General features: G+C 60.9%; 1 protein-coding gene across 2 annotated transcripts; it reads left to right on the top strand.

Annotated features, from left to right (window-relative positions):
• The first annotated feature begins 246 nt into the window (after positions 1–246).
• Positions 247–9,584, top strand: NABP1 (nucleic acid binding protein 1). Of its 2 annotated transcripts, none has more exons than XM_029069007.2 (6): positions 247–348; positions 1,311–1,449; positions 6,574–6,645; positions 7,049–7,125; positions 7,328–7,370; positions 7,982–9,584. In XM_029069007.2, exons 1-6 carry the CDS (start codon positions 258–260, stop codon positions 8,046–8,048), a joined length of 489 nt encoding a protein of 162 aa, XP_028924840.1. In that variant the 5' UTR covers positions 247–257; the 3' UTR covers positions 8,049–9,584. The 2 variants fall into 2 exon arrangements, with proteins under 2 accessions (XP_028924840.1, XP_028924839.1); XM_029069006.2 differs by having other exon boundaries at positions 7,497–9,583.
• The last annotated feature ends 1,128 nt before the right edge of the window (positions 9,585–10,712 follow it).

Below are 10,712 nucleotides of genomic sequence, written 5' to 3'. Positions count from 1 at the left end.
TGCTCCCCTCCTCCTGCTCCCCTCCTCCTGCTCCCCTCCTCCTGCTCCCCTCCTCCTGCTCCCCTCCTCCTGCTCCCCTCCTCCTGCTCCCCTCCTCCTGCTCCCCTCCTCCTGCTCCCCTCCTCCTGCTCCCCTCCTCCTGCCGCTTTCCGGTGTGAGCGCGGAGGCTGTCGGGAACCGGCGCCCTTGACCAGACTGGGCCCGGGCCGGAGCCCCCCTCCCCCTTCCCCACCCCCCCCCCCCCCGGCCTCGCGGCTATGAACGGCGCCGGAGACCCCTGCCTCTTCATTAAAGACATTAAGCCCGGCCTCAAAAACCTCAACGTCGTGTTTATCGTGCTGGAGATCGGTGAGACGGGGCGGCGGGCGGGGGGCGGCGGTCCCGACTGGGCCTCACCCCCGGGGGGGCTCCCGCCCCACTCCTCCTCCTCCCATCCCATCCCGCTCTCTATTTAGTGAGTGCTTACTGTGTGCAGAGCACTGTACTGAGCGCTCGGGGAAGTTCCCCAGCTCCTCCCCCTGCCTCGGGCCTTCCCCCCCCCCCCGGGCGAGTCACCCAGGCCAGAGTTGGGCATGACGAGAGAGACTTCTCCTCCTCTTCCTCCTCCATGTCATCATAATACTTATGTGCAGGGCACTGTACTGAGCGCTCGGGAAAGTTCCCCGGCTCCTCCCCTGGGTCCTTGGGCTTCCCCCAGGGTGAGTCACCAAGACCAGAGATGGGCATGACCAGAGAGACTTCTCCTCCTCCTCCTCCTCCATCTCGTCATCATACTTACTGAGCACTTATTGTGTGCAGAGCACTGTACTGAGCGCTCGAGAAAGTTCCCCGGCTCCTCCCCAGGTTCCTTGGGCTTCCCCAGGGTGAGTCACCAAGACCAGAGATGGGCATGACCAGAGAGACTTCTCCTCTTCCTCCGCCCCCATTTCATCATAATGCTTATTGAGCACTCATTGTGTGCAGAGCACTGTACTAAGCGCTCGGGAAAGTTCCCCGGCTCCTCCCCCTCCCCAGGTTCCCTGGGCCTCCCCCCGGGGCGTTTCACCAAGACCAGAGATGGGCATGACTGGACTTCTCCTCTTCCTCCTCCTCCATTCCATCATACTTACTGAGCGCTTTTGTGTGCGGAGCACCGTCCTAAGCACTCGGGAAGTTCCCGACCTTCCCCCGGGGTGAGTCGCCAGGACGGAAGATGGGCACGACGTCATGGGCCTCGGCTTCTTCCTCTCCCCCTTCTCGTTGCCCTCCTTCCCCTCTCTCCCCCGGCCCCTCCCCGGCCTCACCCGCTCCCTGGCGCTTTCTTCCCCCAGGGCGAGTCACCAAGACGAAAGACGGGCACGAGGTGCGGTCGTGCAAGGTGGCGGACCGGACGGGCAGCATCACCATCTCCGTGTGGGACGAGGTCGGGGGCCTCATTCAGACCGGGGACATCATCCGACTGACCCGGGGGTAGGTGCCCCGGGGGGGGCGGAGACCCGCGGGCCGACCGGGGCTGCCGCCGTCGGACCCCCCCCGCCTCGGCCGCCCGCTCCGTGCCCGGCGGGGGCGAGGACCGCCGTCCGGCGGGGCCCGTTTCCCGGCTGAGGGGAAGCGGCCCCCCCCCCCCGAGGTCCCACGCGACGGGCGGGGGGCAGAAGTGAAACTAGAAGCGTCCCTTCCCCTCACCGCCCACCCCGGGCATCCTGCCGCTCCAAGTGGGTCGGGCCGCCGCCCGTCCAAATGGGAGACGGGAGTCGGGCAGGAGCTCGACCTCGGGTGACGGGGCGGGACCGTCGGCCTCGTTTTTCCGGATTGTTCCGGGAGGAGCGCCGCGCCTTGGGAAGCGGCGTGGCTCAGCGGAAAGAGCTCGGGAGTCAGGGCGTGGGTTCAGATCCCCGTTGAGCCGCGGGACTTGGGGCCAGTCGCTTCTCTGGGCCTCCGTGACCTCGTCTGGCGAATGGGGATGACCTCGAGCCCCACAGGGGACAGCCTGATCGCTTTGTATGCTCCCCGGCGCTTAGAACAGTGCTTGGCACGTAGTAAGCGCTTTATAAATGCCTTCGTTATCGTTACACCCGGTGGTAATGATGATGGTGGTAGTTAAGCGCTTACTATGTGCAGAGCACTGTTCTAAGCGCTGGGGTAGACGCAGGGGAATGAGGTTGTCCCACGTGGGGCTCACAGACTTCATCCCCATTTTGCAGATGAGGTAACTGAGGCCCAGAGAAGTGAAGCGACTTGCCCACAGTCACACAGCTGGCAAGTGGCAGAGCCGGGATTTGAACTCATGACCTCTGACTCCAAAGCCCGGGCTCTTTCCACTGAGCCACGCTGCAAAGAGGATCGGTTCCGCTTTCGGGGGAAGTGTGGGGCGGGGGATGTGATGACGGGGGGACAAACCGGGCAGGAAGTCTGTGTGCTTATGCACAGAGTGGAGCTGAAGCAGAGAAGTCTAGGGGCAGGAGCGAGGGTTTGAGAGTCAGAGGATGTGGGTTCTAATCCCGTCACCGCCACTCATCTCCTGTGTGACCTTGGGCAAGTCACTCTGCTTCTCTGGGCCTCAGCTCACCGGCCAAATGGAGTTTAAAGAACTATGGTGCTTGTTAAGCGCTTACTATGTGCCAAGTACTGTTCTAAGCGCTGGGGTAGTTACAAGGTAGGTTGGACACGGTCCCTGTCCCACCTGGGGCTCGAGGTCTTCATCCCCATTTTACAGATCTAATGATGTTGGTATCTGTTAAGCGCTTACTCTGTGCAGAGCACTGTTCTAAGCGCTGGGGGAGACCCAGGGGAATCAGGTCGTCCCACGTGAGGCTCACAGTCCTCCTCCCCATTTGACGGATGAGGGAACCGAGGCACAGGGAAGTCGAGTGACTTGCCCACAGTCACACGGCTGACAAGTGGCAGAGCCGGGATTCGCTCTGCTTGCCCGAGGTCGCACAGCAGCCACGTGGCTTAACCTGAATTAGAACCCATGACCTACCGACTCCCAAGCCCGTGCTCTTTCCGCAAAGCCACACTGCTTCTGTGAGCCCCGTGTGGGACAGGGACCTTGTCCCATCTCATTACCCCACGTCTATCCCGGCGCTTCAGACAGTGCTCGGCAGAGGGTAAGCACTTAAATACCATTTAATAAAAAAGCAAAGGGACGCCGTAGCCGACTGGCAGGTCGGAAACCCGTCGGGGCCGAGACCCTCTGCTCCTGCCAATCTCTCTGTAGTCCAAGCAACCGCGGTACTTCTACTCTGTGCCAAGCACCGTCCTAAGGGCCGGGGTAGGCTGAAGAAAGTCAGATCGAGGCGAGAAGCAGCGTGGAGTCCTAATCCGGGCCCCCGCCCCTGGCCCGCTGGGCGAGCTTGGGCAAATTGCATCACTTGTCTGTGCCTCAGTTTCCTCATCTGTAAAACAGGGAGCCAGAGCCTGTTCCCCCTCTTACTTAGGCTCGGACCCCAGGCGGGACCCGATTATCTCACACGTCCCCCGACGGAGACGGGACGAGGTGCTTAGCGGGTACACGGTGACGAGCGTGGCTCGGTGGGAAGAGCCTGGGTTTGGGAGTCAGAGGTCATGGGTTCGAATCCCAGCTCTGCCGCTTGTCAGCTGTGTGACTTTGGGCAAGTCACTTCTCTGTGCCTCAGTCCCCTCATCTGTAAAGTGGGGGTGAAAACTGCGAGCCCCATGTGGGACAACCTGATGACCTCGTATCCCCCCAGCGCTTAGAACAGTGCTTTGCACGTAGCGCTTAACAAATACCACCATTAGTATTATTCTCTGTGCCTCCGTTTCCCCACTTGTAGTATGGGGATAAGATACCTGTTCTTCCTTATACTCCAGCTGTGAGCCCCGGGTGGGACCGGAGCTGTCCGGCCTGATTTTCTAGTATCTACCTCAGCGCTTAGTACCGTACTGGATTCCTGTCGTGAGCGCTTAACGGGAGATGCCATGATTATCTTTCCTGGGCCCCGTCCATATCCCACACGGGTCTAAAGGTGGGGGAGGGCAGGTATTGAACCCCCATTTTACAGATGAGGGACTCGAGGCTGAGAAACGACTTGTCCAAGGTCACCTGGCAGGCAAGAGGCAGAAGCGACATCAGAACCCAGGTCCCGGTTCCGTGAGGCTGTGCTTGTCCGTGCGCCGTCGGTCGACTGGCTCGCCTCGCTACCGACTCCGGCCTCTCGCCGAGTACAGCGCTCTGCACGGAGTAGGTGCCCAGGCTACCCCGTTGATCGACTCCAGGTGTAACGGGGGCAGGAAAGGCAGCGAAATCGTCCCTCTAAATACCTCCCTGAGGTGAGAAAGGGTATTTGCCTACTAGAGGAGACGGGGTTTTTTAAAAAGAAGTACTTATTTTTGGAGAAGAGAGTGGTTTTTTTTTTTAAAAGGAAGCAGCTGGGGCCGGTCCCGAACCCCTTCTGGTCACTGAGGCGCAGTGAGGGGAATCCCCCCTCTTGCCCCGCCGGGAACGGGTGGTCTGAGGGCGGGGGGCTTTTGTGACAGCCGTGCAGGGAAAGAGAAAAATGAGTCCGAAGGCAGAAGAAGCCAAGAATGAGCTTTTTAGGGGGCCACACGCACATTCTGGGTGAAACGGGATCTGATCGTGTACGGTGCTCGGCACCCAGTACGTGCTTAACGGGTACCAGCAGCGTGGGAAGCAGCGTGGCGCAGTGGCAAGAGCCCGGGCTTGGGACTCAGAGGTCGTGGGTTCTAATCCCGGCTGCGCCGCTTGTCAGCTGCGTGACCTTGGGTAAGTCACTTCACTTCTCCGAGCCTCAGTGACCTCATCTGGAAAATGGGGATGAAGACCGGGAGCCCCACGGGGGACATCCCGATCGCCTGTATCGCCCCCGGCGCTTAGAACAGTGCTTTGCGCATTGTAAGCGCTTAACAAATGCCGTTCTTCTTATTATTACTATTACCGCTGTTACTATTTTCATCCTCGTCATTATTAGTAATGATTACAGGACTGGAGTGAAACCAGTAAAGAGGCCAGTGAAACCAGTAAACCAGAAGAGGCTCCACTGCGGACAACTAGACTGGACACAGGCCCTGTTGCCCGGTGGGAGCCAGAGGGAGAATGAGCAGGGATCTCATCCCCATTTTACAGAGGAGGAAACTGAGTATCGTTCTAGCGTCCTCTCCCAAGCGTTTAGTACAGGGCTGTGCACACAGCAGGTGCTCAGTCAATACGATTGAAGGAAGTTAAGCGACTTGCCTGAAGGAAAGACCGGGGGAAGAGCTGGGATGGAGAAGCAGCATGGCCTAGGGGAAAGAGCACAGGCCTTGGGGGTCAGAAGATCTGGGTTCTAATCCTGGCTCTGCCACTTGTCTGCCGTGTGTCCTTGGACAAGTCCCTTCACTTCTTTGTGCCGGTTCCCTCGACTGCAAAATGGGAATTCAATATCCAGACTTCCTGTGCTTTAGACCGTGAGCCCCATGTGGGTCCTGATGATTTTATATCAAATACCACAGTCCTAATTATTAGGTCTCCTCGCTCCTGGTCCCGAGTACTACTATTAGTGATTATTATGGTAATCGGTAAATATTTTGCGCCAAGCACTGCACTGAGCAGCGTGGCTCAGTGAAAGGAGCCCGGGCTCTGGAGTCTGAGGTCATGGGTTCTAATCCCGGCTCCGCCGCTTGTCAGCTGTGTGACTTGGGGCAAGTCGCTTCACTCCTGTGCCTCAGTTCCCTCATCTGCAAAATGGGGATGAAGACTGTGAGCCCCATGTGGGTTAACCTAATTCCCTTGTATCTACTCCAGTGCTTAGCTCATAGTAAGCGCTTAACATACCAGCATTATTATTATCTGTAAAATGGGGATCAAAACTGTGAGCCCCACGTGGGACAATCTGATGACCTTGTATCTCCCCCAGCGCTTAGTACAGTGCTTGGCGCATAGTAAGCGCTAAGCAAATACCATCATCATCATTATTAAGAGCTGGGGCAGACACAGGATGATCAGGCCCGCGGTGGTCGTCCCTGACCCCCACGGGGCTGCCGCTGGGGCGTCTCCTGAGGACATCTCACAGAGTGAAAACTTGGTGAGGGGAGGGGCTCAGAAAGCAGCAGCACGTGGGATAAGAGAGCTTGGAAATAAGGCAAGGGGGTTGGGGGTCGCGTGAGCCTTCGAGGCCGGAGCCCCCGGTCCCGCCCCGACCACGTCCCGAATGGGAACGGGGTCCGGCCGGCCAGCGAACCGAGCCGGCAGAAGAGGTGGAGTCGGGGGATCGGGTCTGCGCCCCGCGCCCACCGCCCTGACCCCCTCACTTCCAGACCTGGGGGTGTCGCCCCGTTCCACCGCCTTATCGATCATCTCCATCGCGTGCGTGTGTTGGCGGACACGGTCCCCGTCCCCCGGGGAGCTCCCGAGGCCGGGATTGATTTCTCTGGGAACTGGGAGAGCCGGGTTCCGGTCCGGGGCCGGACCCTCCGGTGGACCGAAGGCGGCGTGATGGGGGCGGGTGGGCGGCGTTGCCGGAAGTGCTGGTGAGCCGCCGGCTGCCGTGGGCGGGGAAGCCCCCAGCCGAGGGGAACGCGCCGCGGCCCTCCTCACGTTGTGCGTTCTGTCCCCTCCCGCCCCCGCCCCGACAGGTACGCGTCCATGTGGAAAGGCTGCCTGACGCTGTACACCGGCCGCGCGGGCCTGCTCCACCGCATCGGCGAGTAAGTACCGGCCCGACGCCCGACTCGCCGTCCCGCCCGAGCCGGGCCCGGGGCCGAGCCCCATCTCAACCCCTGCCGCCCGGACCGTCGTGCGGTCGGCCCGTGGACTCAGGGACGGAGGCGGGCGCCGCTCACCCTCAGCCCGACTCCCTTAGATAATCGGGCCCCTCCTCTTGCCGCCCACGTAGCTGCTCTGGGCGATTCCCGGCCCCGGGGACGGTGGGGACGCCGGGGATTTCTTTCTTCCAGCTCCCCGGGGCTGGGGGCTGAGGGTGCCTGCCTGCCTGCCTCTGCCCCTCCCGTTGCCCTCTTCCTGCTGGTGGGCGCGCGCGTGTGTGTTGGTGTCCACGTGTGCACGCCGCCTGTAGCTGCTGCGGTCGGCGCTCTCCCCGTGTCTCTGCAGGTTCTGTATGGTGTACTCAGAAGTGCCAAACTTCAGCGAGCCCCAGACGGACCCCCGCGGCCCCCCCCAGCAGAGCGGTACGAGCCCCTTCCCTCCCTCCCCTCCCTCCCGGCTGCGCGCCCGCCGAGAAACGGGATCGGCCGCGGGCGTCTGGTGCCTTAACGCCGGGGTCTGCCCAAGCCTCGTGGGGGTGGGAAGCGGGGGCGGGAGGACTGGCGGCTCCGGTTGAGGGGCGGGGGGCGTCTTCACTTCCGCCCCCCCCAAACCGGCTTCCCGCAGGTGCCATCTCCGACCAAGCCCTCGTGTGCGGCCATGTCCGGGGGTGAGTGTCCAGCGTGGGGGCGACAGCTTCCCCTTCCGCTCCGGGCTGCCGGCGGGGAGGGGCCGTCCCCGGTGGGAGCGAGCGCCGAGTCACCGCCTCCGTCTTCTCTCTGTCTTCCCCCTCAAGGAAACGGGGGTCCCAACCCAGGCGAGCCGGCGGCCTTCCCGGTGTCCTACAGTCACTCCCACGGCTGGGCCGGGCCCGGGCGGGGCGGGGATCGGGGGCCTCCCGCGGGCCCCGTCCACCCGGCCCCGCCCCTGCCGACCAACGGGAGGGACCCCCGTCGGGCCCGGAAGAGGTGACCCTCTCCCCCTCGCCCCCGCCTCCGTCCGGGGGCCGCCGGCCCGCCGGCCCGGGCCCGCCGTGTGCACTTTGAAGGATGGAGAGCTGTGAAACCCGACTTGTCTGTGGGCCGGCCCGTCAGTCGATCCGTCTCCGTCCGTCCGTCCAGCCCGGGCCGGGGCAACCGGCGACCGGTCCCGGGGGCCGACGTCCACCCTCTGGCCTTTCCGACTGCCCCGGGGCGCCGGGGCGGGGAGCTTGGTCGTCTTTATCGTCGTCGCTGTTGTTCTTGCTTTGTTTCAATCCTTTTTTTATATTCCGTCAAGAAGTAGGCCCTGGAGCAGGCTCTCTGGAAGATCGACCCGTGCCTTCTCCCGAGCACCAGCCCCGCCCTGAGGCATCTCCTGCTCCAGCCGGGCCGGCAGTCTTAGTTTTACTCCGTCTCCTTATCCTCTGCCGCCTTGGAGTCCCCGGGGTAGGCCGGGCTCGGTCCCTCCCAGCGTCCCGTGACGAGCGAGCGGCCGTGACGCGTGGGAGGACTCTAGCCCGAGGCCAGTCAGACCTGGCCGGGCCCCTTCCGAAGACTTGCGGGGACCCCCTTGGAGAAACTTCCCTGTAGCCGGCGGCGACGGGATGGCCGAGTTAAAACCTCCACGAGCGGCCGTGACCCCGCGGTGGGGCGAGGCTGAGGTGGGGTGGGGGGAGAGGAGGAGAGATGGGGCCGGGCGGGCTCCGGCCCCCCCGTCCGTGACCTTCGGTTGTTTCCCTGCCCGGCCCCCGAGCGGCCGGGGGCTACTTCTCGCTCCCCGGGAGCGCGCTGGGCGATGTGGGGCCGGGGGTGCCATCTTAGGGGCCTCGACCTCGGTCCGGTGGGACTTTTGGCCGGCATCTGGGCTCCAGCTCTTCTCAGGAATGCCCACCGGGCCTCTGGCCAGCCTCGGGGGGAGGAGGAGCTGTTTCGGGGAGGGGGCCGCGGCCTCAACCTCCCCCCTTGGACTGCCCCCACCCACGGGGGAGCCGGCCGCAGGTGGGCCTGTCGCCTGGCTGGAGGTGACCTCCAATAAACTCGCGCTAGTATTTGCACGTGGGCTGCGCCCCGGTCCCGCCTCAAGTATCCCCCGACGCCCCGGCCGCCCCCTCCGTCCCCGAAGGAGGGGAGCTACGCTCGGTCGGTGACTAAAACGCAAGCCACGGGTTATTTAGAAAGGAGAAGCGGACTTCCGACAGAGGTCCCAGGAGACGATGGCCGGTGGCCGCCTGCCGGGGACCTTGCACTGTACTAAGCACTGGGGGAAGTACAACTGAAACACAAAGACACATTCCGATGGAGGGGATTTGTGTAACGCGCACACTGTGTGCGGAGCACTGCAGTAAGCAAGGGGGAGGGAATAATGGTAGATTCACCCAGGCCCAGAGGGCGTTTAGAACCGCATTGAGGTCACCCATGACCAGGCTAAATCTGAACAGGCTCTACCTACTCCATCCTCGGTCTCCTTGACCTCTGGCCCGTCTTTCACACAAACTCTCACCCCCTTCTAGAAATACCATCTAAGCTTAGTTTCACTTTCACTTTTTTTTTTTAAAAATAACATTTGTTAAACACGTGCCAGGCACTGTACTAAGCACTGGGGGAGATCCAGGTTGGACACGGGCCCTGTGTCACGTGGGGTCACAGTCCGCAGCCCCGTTTTAAAGATGCAAGCGAGGCGCAAAAAAGTGACTTAAGGTGGCACAGCAGACAAGTGGCAGGGCTGGGATTAGAACCCAGGTCCTTAGGACTCCCGGGCCTGTGCTTTACCCACTAAGCCACACTGCTTTTCATCCTCTCTGTAGCCGCTCTGCAGCTTCCCACCCCCTAACTGGGGGAGTCTCTCATGGCTCAGCTGTGGGTCCCCTTCTCCTCCTACACCCACTCCTTTGGGAAAGCTCATTCACTCCCACGGACTCAACTACCATCTCTACTTAGATGACTACGTGAGAAGCAGCACGGCCTAATGGCAAGCGCACGGGCTTAATCCCAGCTCCCCTACTTAGCTGGGTGACCTTGGCCGAGTCACTTCTCTGGGCCTCGGTCTCCTCATCTGTAAAAGGATTGAGAGTGAGCCCCAGGTGGGACGGGGACCGTGTCCTAACCGATCTGCTTGTATCCAACCCAGCACTCGGTATGATGGTATGATGCCTGACACAACGAGTCTGAATACCGTAATTATCTGCTTCCGAGTCGTCTCTACATGGACGTCCCTGGGGTACCTCAAGCTCAGCATGTCCAAAGCTAAAATTTCCCTCTTGAATCCTGTACACCACCTGATTTTCCCCATCCACTCTTAGTATCACCACGGTCCTCACACATCCTTAGTGTCATCCTTGCCTTCTCTCAACATTCAGGCACTAAATCCTGGCAGATCTTCCCAGAAGCTCCCGAATCCTTTCCGTCTTAACTGCTCCCGTCAATCAGTGCTATTTACTGAGCACTTGCTACTCGCGGAGCACCGTACTAAGCACGATACAACAGAATCAGCGGACGCCTGCCCTGCCCGCAGTGAGCTTACAGGCTAGAGGGAAAGACAGACATCGATATACGTATGATATTTAAAGATAGGTTAGTAAGAGCTGAAGGGCTGAGGGTGGGACAACTATCAAATACCCAAAGGTCACAGAGAGAGGATGCAGAAGGGAAAGGGAGCTGGAGGGCTTGATCCGGGAAGGCCTCTTGGAGGAGATGTGGTCTTAGTAATGATTTGAAGGTTGGGATGGTCTGGTGTAGATGCTGATCAAACAGCGTGGCACAGTGGAAAGAGCACGGGCTTTGGAGTCAGAGTTCATGGGTTCGAATCCCGGCTCGGCCACTTGTCAGCTGTGTGACTTTGGGCAAGTCACTTAACTTCTCTGTGCCTCAGTTACCTCATCTGTAAAATGGGGATTAAGACTGTGAGCCCCACGTGGGACAACCTGATTTCCCCTGTGTCTACCCCAGCGCTTAGAACAGTGCTCGGCACATAGTAAGCGCTTAACAAATACCAACATTATTAGAGGGTGCAAAGGACTCTGGGGAAAAGACGG

The sequence above is a fragment of the Ornithorhynchus anatinus genome, chromosome 7 (assembly GCF_004115215.2).
Source record: "Ornithorhynchus anatinus isolate Pmale09 chromosome 7, mOrnAna1.pri.v4, whole genome shotgun sequence".
In the NCBI taxonomy this organism is placed as follows: Eukaryota; Metazoa; Chordata; class Mammalia; order Monotremata; family Ornithorhynchidae; genus Ornithorhynchus; species Ornithorhynchus anatinus.
Note: the sequence above shows the minus strand (reverse complement) of the source record. Positions and strands in the feature narration are given on the sequence as shown.

Coding starts and splice junctions, on each gene's coding strand:
- NABP1 (XM_029069006.2), top strand. CDS start 258: ATGAACGGCGCCGGAGACCCCTGCCTCTTCATTAAAGACATTAAGCCC. Junction 349..1,310: donor GTTTATCGTGCTGGAGATCG/GTGAGACGGGGC, acceptor TTCTTCCCCCAG/GGCGAGTCACCAAGACGAAA. Junction 6,646..7,048: donor CTGCTCCACCGCATCGGCGA/GTAAGTACCGGC, acceptor GTGTCTCTGCAG/GTTCTGTATGGTGTACTCAG.